Below are 8,873 nucleotides of genomic sequence, written 5' to 3'. Positions count from 1 at the left end.
GTCGGGTCTACACGGAGGGGATCTTGCCGTGGGTCTGGCCCGGATGTTGCTCCAAAGTGTTCCTATGGACTGACCTAACACAACCGGGTGGATAGGTCCACTGCTCAAAGCCCGTCCGTGCAAAGTCAAAGGGCTAGATCCCGTGGTCAAACGCTACAGGGTTAGGCGGGACGGGGGCCCTGGGGGTAGCAGTGCCACCCGAGCGTCGCACCGGGCCCTCATACATGCGGGGTGGTGTGGTGGCATGTCCCAAGAGGCGGCACGCGTCTCCGGGGTGTGCCCCCCTCCAAGTGACGGCGGCACTGCCTTGCGTGCAGGGGGGCACACCGCGGAGCCCCAAGACGGGCTTCTACGCATGCCTGAACACTTTCACATATGCATCGGGACCCGTGCGATGTTTCGGTGACATAGCTACACCCCGAATCCCCCACCAACTAGAATTCCCTCCGTGTCGACCGTTTCCCCCCTCCGTGACACGGCGATAGCGACGTTCGTAACGGGGGGCAATCGATATACAATCAGGGTATGTTTTTTTAGATAAGGCATATAATTATCTTATGCAAAAACAAAAACTAAAATAAAGTAAAAATGAGAAAATAAAGTAAAAATAAAAAAATAGTATGCCGACGGCGAGGCCGTCGGCATATCTGTGCACACACGGAGGTGCAGTCCCATGGATCGATGACGTGGCATGGCACACGGATCGATGACGTGGCAGAGGGGCCTATGCCGACGGCTATACCGTAGGCATATATTTGTCATAGGTAGTATAAAGCAAAATATAAAATAAAACTAAATAAATGTATGCCGACGGCTAGGCCGTCGGCATATCGGTGCACACACGGAGGTGCAGTCCCACGGATCGATGACGTGGCATAGCACACGGATCCATGACGTGGCAGAGGGGTATGGGCCAGGTCTATGCCGGCTATGCCGTCGGCATAGGGCTGGCACGGATATGCCGACGGCCGCCGTTACCACCCGTCGGCGTAGGCTCAACGGCGTCAAACGGTCAGCGCTGACCTTTTATCTGGGCAAGGGCTATGCCGACGGCTGCTCGTATGCCGACGGGCCCCGTAGGCGTATCTCGAGCGGTCCCAACGGCCTCGTATATGCCGACGGCCCCGTCGGCATATATGGATTTATGCCGACGGCTTTTCTACGCCTACGGCCTGCCCTTGGCCGTCGGCATAGCTCCATTTATGCCGACGGGTGCCGTCGGCATAGATTTGGCCGTCGGCAAACCAAGTTTTTCTGGTAGTGCATCCGCATATGCATTGCTGTTATCTCGCCCAAATTCTCCTCATTCTTTTTTGATATGTCTCGGTATCATCGGCAAAGAAGAGAAAATGACCCCAGTGTTAAGTTTGTTGTTTTATGCAACAATGCACATGCATTCAACTAATCAAACACAAAAAAGGGCAAACCAACCATGCATAGACCAAAGAAACTAGATCTAACTTGAGGAGTAATTAAGCACCATATAACTACTCACCAGCTCCTGAAGTTTCACCATAAACTGAGTACAAATTCCCAAAAAAGTTTATGTCTACAACTCAAGTACTAGTACATTTACCATCACTACGATGTTTCTAAAATAAAAGCACGACGGAGGCTGAGGTGGCCACGGCCACGACGGAAGCCACCACGCCACTCCTCACGCCGACGCTGCCATTCTCGTCGTCTGCGGCGGGGTCAGGCGAGTCAGCTGGCGAGTCTGAGTCTGGCGAGCTGGCGGGCCCTGGCGGGCTGTCGTCGTCTGTGTTGGAGTCATCGTCCGACGACGAGGAGGACGGCGTCGCGGCGGATGAATCATCCTCGGGGTCGGCGTCGCCGCCGTCCGGAGTCTCGGCGGCTTCGGCTTCGGACGGGCTCGACGCGGAATCCTTGGATGAACTGGCCGGGGCCTTCGCCGACGTGGCGCCTTTGCTCGGCGACTCGGCGCCGGACCCCTTCGCGGGCGCACGGGCGGGCGTCGCTGTCTTGGCCGGTTCAGCCTTCGGAGTAGCCACGGACGCTGCGTTCGCCGCCGTGGGCGCTTTCGCTGTCTTTTCGTTGACCGAAGCAGGAGCCTTTGCGGAGGCCGCCGGAGCCGGAGGCTGGGCGGCGAGCGCCACGACGGCGAGGAGGAGGACGACGAGGCCGACAGAGTGTGCCATGGCGCGTCGCCGGCGGAGGGGGGGCTTTCGGAGGAGCCATGGCGCTGGAGTTAAATAGGTTGACCAAGGGGGAAAGGGTGCCGGCTAGACCGCGAGACATGCACGGCGAAGACGGTGGCTTTTCTTGGGTGGGTCGGCGTGCTGCGTGTGGTGGTGGCGCGCGCCAAGCGGCGGCATGCGTGCATATGCTTTATGTGTTGGGTGAATGTACCTTTTTTTTTTGAAATGGAACACTAAGATTCCATAGATCACACTGGTCCAGCTAAAGTGCTGGCCAACCGGACGCTTACATCATCTGGAAGGTCCTCAGACCAAAACTCCTGAACTACTTGGCGACTAGCACCAAACGCAGCTAAAGCATGAGCAAGATTATTACATGCCCTCGGGGCAAAAGAGAAAGAAACACTATTGAAATTCAGCCAGGCAAATGTACGTATTTCCTGAAACAAGATTCCCGAGCCAGATCAGCAGTATTGCTTCGCAGTGCATTGACGAGCACTTGACAGTCAAGCTCCACCTCAACATTAGTCATGCCCCAGTTTGACGCTGCTTCAGGTGCCATAGCACATGCTTCCGCTTCTGTTCGCACCGGGGAGGCCACATGACGCAGATAGCCAGCTCCGGATCCTCGGATGTCACCATCGTGGTCCCTGATAACAAAACCCCAGCCGCCAGTACCCTGTGTTACTGAAAAAGCACCGTCGCAGTTAATCTTCAGGCGGTCGCCCTCGGGCCTTCTCCACACCTGGGCTTGGGTGAATGTACCTTGGGTATATGGAATTATGGATCAGTACTATTTCTGGACCATTACTGTATCCTGTCATCCTGCTAGATTAGATTGCAGTGACTCATCCAAAAAATAAAAAAAATTAGCACAACAAATAGAATAACGATTGATTTTTCTTAGGCTACTCATAGTGGGGAGTAAATTAGACTAGTAACGTACATATGTTACTACCTTTATAGTGGGAAGTGTTATAAATGTAGTAACATACTCCCTTTGTTTTTTTTACTCCGCATATAAGAAGTCAAACTTCATAAAGTTTGACCAAATTTATATACAATATTATCAGCTTCTACAATACTAGAGATATACAACATGAAACTTAATTCAATAACGCATCTAATGATATCAATTTTATATTATAAATATTGATATTTTTTTCATACAATCTCAGTCAAACTTCACTATGTTTGACTTCAAACAAATCTTATATGCGAACTAAAAAGAAACAGAGGGAGTACATATCTTCATTTATTGTTTTGTAGACGTATTTTGTATTGAGAAGCGCTATGTGATGGTAACATATTATGTTACTCTATTTGTCTCTCTCCTCTTTAATTACATGACACATCATTTGTTTTTGCTTATGTGATATCTATATTACTATTTATGTTACTCCCACTATGACTAACCTTAGGACCCAGTTATATTTTTGTGCACTAGTGAGCATTGGTTGAGCGGTACAATTAAACATAAACTGTGTTGTGCGATTTGGATCTGCCGATTTCGACGGATGGCTTTCTTCCTCCTCTCACGATTCATTGTTCATCGTCTTCCTCCCTACATTCTGAACCATAGTTTTATATAGCGCGTTATCTTGGCGCTAGGGTGTTTGAAGGGGCATCACGCTAGGACATTTAGTGTCATTTAGTGCCATTTATCGCACTATAGCACAATTTAGTGCGCTAACGCTTTGGCCGCTATTTGCCATAGCGGGTTATTTAAAACTTTGATTTGATGTGAACTGAACAGCCCACAACAGGGTCGACTCTATGTTTTGGAGGCCCCTAGGGCGTTGTTGACGACTTAGGTCCCTAAAGCCATATGTTTCTAAAAAAAGGTCCCTAAAGCCATGTAATTACCGAAAAACAAGCTAAATACAATGGTACCACTAGTACATTATGAAATCCCAAGGACAAACTCCCAATATAAGCAAATCACAGTGTATTAGGTGAGAAGTCAGCCTCTTACAAGTGCAAGACATGCATGCTACAATTGCTAAAGTTAAGTAGCGTGAAGTGTGTACAGTGAAAAGAAACATGTGCATGGGAATATTGGGATTGGCTATTTGGCCTCCATTGTGGTACTGGTTATGATCATGGATTGTCACAAGATCTATATGAACATGCATAAGCTACCTTGCTTGATGAACATTGCAGTAAGCGCGTTGAGCAATGGTGCATGGTGTTCTTCCTACTAGTTTCCCTGAAATTCCCATTTCCTTCTTGCCGTTCTTCCTACTGGTTTCCCTGAAAACCACCTAAAATGCCTCATCTCTTAGTGACTTAACAAACAAAATTATGTTTTCTTCGATAATCCAATAATACTTACCAAATAAGTCATCTTGTCGGTCACTGGTAACAGGTTCATGCCAAAACCGGATGCAAAAATAAACCGATTCTCATCACCGATGTGTCACCTGTCTTGACCGTTTGTGATATTGTTTATACACTGACTTGCCAAATCCCACCGGCAGGTCAATTTTAAGGTTAACACGGCCTTTTATAATCAAATCCTTTTACAAATCAACCCTCCCTTATCCACTCCAAACCTTGTCATTCTTGTCGTCAAGGACGACTCCACTTAGTCTTAATTAACCATCCTCGCCGCCTTCCTCTCCTTCCCATGACCCTTCCTAGTCCTCCCTCTACTCTCCCCGCCCCATCCAAATGGGCCAGCCCCAGCTTTTCTCGATGCCTCCACTCCATCCTTGACTCTACAATGCCCTTCTGTCGTGCTTCATGTTGTCGGCAATGCCACGGAGGACCACCCCACTCACTGTGGCAGCCGTAGTGGTGGAGTTCCATTGTTGGGTCGACCGCGCCGGTTCGCGGTCGTAGTCTGTCATTCCTACCAACATCTTCGACCTCGGTAGCGGCCACGGTGGTGAGCTCCTTTCCTTTATATCAATCATATATATTGTATGGTTGTGTTCCAAGGATGATCTAATTAAGTGCTAGACAACATAGTAATGCTACAAACATGGTACTCTGACTACTTCATGTGTTGGTTCATTCCACGCTGAAATCATAAATTTGATGCAATTAAGTGCTATGTGTTAGGAGTTTGCTATAATAGCATGTTAAGATTTGGGGATCTATGTTGTAGGAACGTCTACACAAAGTTTTGATCATTTTTAAATTAAAAAGTAAGACAATTCTAGTATGCGAGGTAAAAATAATGTAGGGACTGTTTCATTCTTACCTTCTACCTGTGTGCATATTCATTCTACCATGTGTATGCATGTTAATTCTGCATTGGTATTAACTTAGCAATGTCTATATATGTATAATATTAAGTATAGAAAAAGAGTATGTTGTTTATTTCATGTGAATAGGGGACAAACACACATCATTGTGACCTTTCAGGGTACGAAATCACTCTTTTTGTAAGAGTGTTTTGTGCAGTGCAAATTGACATTTTTTTTAAGAAATGGAGGAGGACCCCCGGCCTCTGCATCTGGATGATGCATGCAGCCACTTTATTAATTATTCACACGAGACCTTACAAAGTCATAAAACAGTAAGACTAAAGCCACCGTCTAGGCAACATCTGTCGCTACTCCTATCTAGTCGATGTAGGGATGCTGATAGTCTGGGCCTAATACCAAACAGACTTCGCAGCCAAACCTAACATCTAAGACCTGAGATCCCAATCAGGATGCCTGCCGGGTATGAGGCACCTACTAGTCCGGCGCACTCCTCAACCAGGACGCCTGCCGTGTATGAGGCCGCCGCAGCCACCTGCAACCAATCCATCTTCAGTGTTGTACTGCTGCATCTACCTTGCCCGGTCAAGCTGCTGTCGACGCCACCACAACGCAAGACAACGCCACCATCCCGCGCACGTCCATCATCACACGCCCACCGGCGAGACCATGCTGCTCCATTACACCAAGACCCGCCGTTGTCGACGTGCCAGATGCCACGCCGCTCCTCCGACGCGAAACACCACCTGCTGTCGCTGGTGGATGCAAAACAGAAGGGAGTACCATCTGAGCTCGAACCTCATTTCGGATAATTTGAGGGAGATTTGCTGAGGTTGCTATACTCCTCTCGAGACACATTGTTGATTCTTCGATGTCAGGACTTTTTACTTCCCCAAAACAAATTATCTTAACACTTAGTTGAGTATGTCGCCCGTAGACGTTTGGACATATGACAATGTACGTATGAAATGCAATGAAATTATGGTGGATGCGCTTATATATTGAGAGTACATGTAACTTTATGTTGTAGTGCATCTTGGGCCTGCACTCTGCACTCAATGTAGCCCCAGGTTGCCTAATAAAAAAGTGCCATCACTGACCCAGAGGCACTGATGTGCCAACGCGACACATCAGTGGTGACTACTTTTGGCTGGTCAGTTTTATCTGGGCATGTAGTGGTGACACTGAGAAGAAGAGAACAATACTTGAAAGTGAAAGGTGTGCATTTAAGTTATTGTGCTGGCAATGCAAGTATTTAATTGAAGGAACTAGAGTTGGTAAAATTTCTAATGCTCTTAGCTTGATTGACTGGTGGCTGCATGCTCTGGACTGTATTCCTGATCGCCGAAGGCATGCTTTCTCTCCCCTGATCATGATTGTTTCGCGACGCATATGGGTGGAGCGAAATGACTGCATTTTCAATCTCAAAGCCTCGACGTTCGTGCATACATGCGATTCCATCGTTCGGGAGCGGCATACTCGGCGGACGGCTGGCATCAAGGGCGTCCAGTGGCTGGGTGATCACCGCTAAGAAAAGTTTATCCCGTCCATGCCTTTGCTGCTTTGCAGCTTTCAATCACTGATCCTCCAGTTGTAATTTCATCCTTATTTCCTTTTGTCGACTTTCCAACGTGAGTCTCTTACTGAATCTTTTCACCACGTTTTGAGGTTTGCTCCCTTCTTAATGAATGAAAGTAGGGATCTAGCTGGGTAGTCCTCCGTCCCAAAATATAAGAACGTTTTTGATACTATAATAGACAAGGGCTATGTTTGAGCAGTTTGGTGACGTGTGGCGCATACCAAGTCGTGGATGTCGAGAAGAACAAGTTTGTACATTGCGATACACTACCTAGCGGAACAGGGGGAGAAGCTGTGCATAGAAAGTACAACTATACTACTTTGTATTCCCTCCTTTCGGAATTACATGTTGCATGCATGGGCGTGTTTAAACGCGTTTTTAGTTCTAGATACATCTATTTCTATTTATTTCTGCGACAAGTAATCAGACTGGATGGTGTAGTAGTTTTGTCTTCGGGTAATGCTAGGCCTACAAAGGCTTCTCTACACATTTATCGGACCTGCAAACTTGGAGGTTTAGAGCATCTATAGCCGGGCACCCCATACCCCCCTCAAACGCTTGGATCCACGGTCCGGTCGGTGACCGGTCAAAAAACCTGACCCAGACGGGCACCTCAAACGGGCCTCAAATGCCTGGGTTGACCGACATCCCTCATATCCATCTCAAATGTAGGGCGGATATAGGAGGCTTGAGCACGACCGGCGCGTGTCCGCATGTCGGACTGACGATGGGGTCCCAATGGAAAACACCCAGAAACCCGACGGTCCGACGGGCGTCTCCTCCTGTGGGGTGAGAATGTTGTGTGTCACCGCTCTTGCTCGCCGTCCGAGGGCCAAAGTCTGGCTATTTAAGCTGGACGGCGTCCCCCCAGCCTAGCCACATCCACTTCCTTCCTCTCCGTGCCGCCAGCCCGAACCCATCGACCTCTCTTCGGCTTCGCCTCACTCTTCCCACGCCATTCGGTTTCGCCATGGCCCGGCAGAAGAAAACGACGTATGCTATGCTCACGCCGGAGCGCCGGTTCCAGATTGAGGAGGAGATCCGGGCAAGGCGCGCCGCCTACATCGCAACAGGCATGCCTCCAGACTCACCAGAGCCGGAGGAGGAGGAATAGTTGCTTCCGATGGAGGTGGCGGATCCGGAGCAGGACGAGGTGGAGCAGCCAGAGGAGGAGCCGGCGCCGGTTGCAGGCTTCGACATGGAGGGCACCATGGCAAAGTTCGCGATCATCCAAGTGGCGAAGAAGCATGCCATCCTGGAGTCCATCCAGGTAGAGTCCTATATCGAGAGGACCAGCAATTCATCTGGTAGGAACAGGTGGGGACCGACGCACTTTTCGCTGAACTTGACGCGGAGGAGCCGCAGTTACGGCTGCCGCCCATGTACCCAGATCTAGGCACGGAGATAGTGGGCATCTCCGAAGAGGATTAGGGTAGTATAGTTTATTTGATCAATGTAGTACATGAATTTTCTCGTTTGTATGCTTTGTAAGGATTCAAGGTTTCAAGTACGAGGTATTCGGACACAGAGAAGCAAATTTAAGGTGTGATCGATCACTGCCCGTCTGGTCATGTCCGTGCGGACATTTGGGTCTCCAGATTTACTGTCCCTAGATGCTCTTAGCATTGGAAAATCAAGAAAGCTAAATTCCTGCCGTCTGGATTCTGCAACAGATCCAAACACCTTATATGCCGTCCATTTCAGATCGTACGCTCGCGGGCAATCCCCACATCCTGATCAAAACTGCCGCATTGATTGCCACATATCACGCGGGTATGCAGGCATGCGATGGGAGCGGCAGCGATTTGCATGCATGCGTGTGGCGTGAGCTGATTTTTTAGACATGCATGCACATTGCAACAAAAATGATGACGTCATCAAAGATCCCTTCAAAATTCAAATTTCAATATGTTTTGTAGCGCA

At 48.8% G+C, this 8,873-nt stretch overlaps 1 protein-coding gene across 1 annotated transcript; it reads right to left on the bottom strand.

Annotated features, from left to right (window-relative positions):
- Nucleotides 1–1,564: 1,564 nt before the first annotated feature.
- Nucleotides 1,565–2,159, bottom strand: LOC123170585 (predicted GPI-anchored protein 58; the record flags this gene model as incomplete). Its single annotated transcript, XM_044588435.1, is given in 1 exon segment — nucleotides 1,565–2,159. A coding segment is annotated over 1 exon segment (567 nt).
- Nucleotides 2,160–8,873: the final 6,714 nt, after the last annotated feature.

The sequence above is a fragment of the Triticum aestivum genome, chromosome 7D (genome assembly GCF_018294505.1).
Source record: "Triticum aestivum cultivar Chinese Spring chromosome 7D, IWGSC CS RefSeq v2.1, whole genome shotgun sequence".
In the NCBI taxonomy this organism is placed as follows: domain Eukaryota; kingdom Viridiplantae; phylum Streptophyta; class Magnoliopsida; order Poales; family Poaceae; genus Triticum; species Triticum aestivum.
Note: the sequence above shows the minus strand (reverse complement) of the source record. Positions and strands in the feature narration are given on the sequence as shown.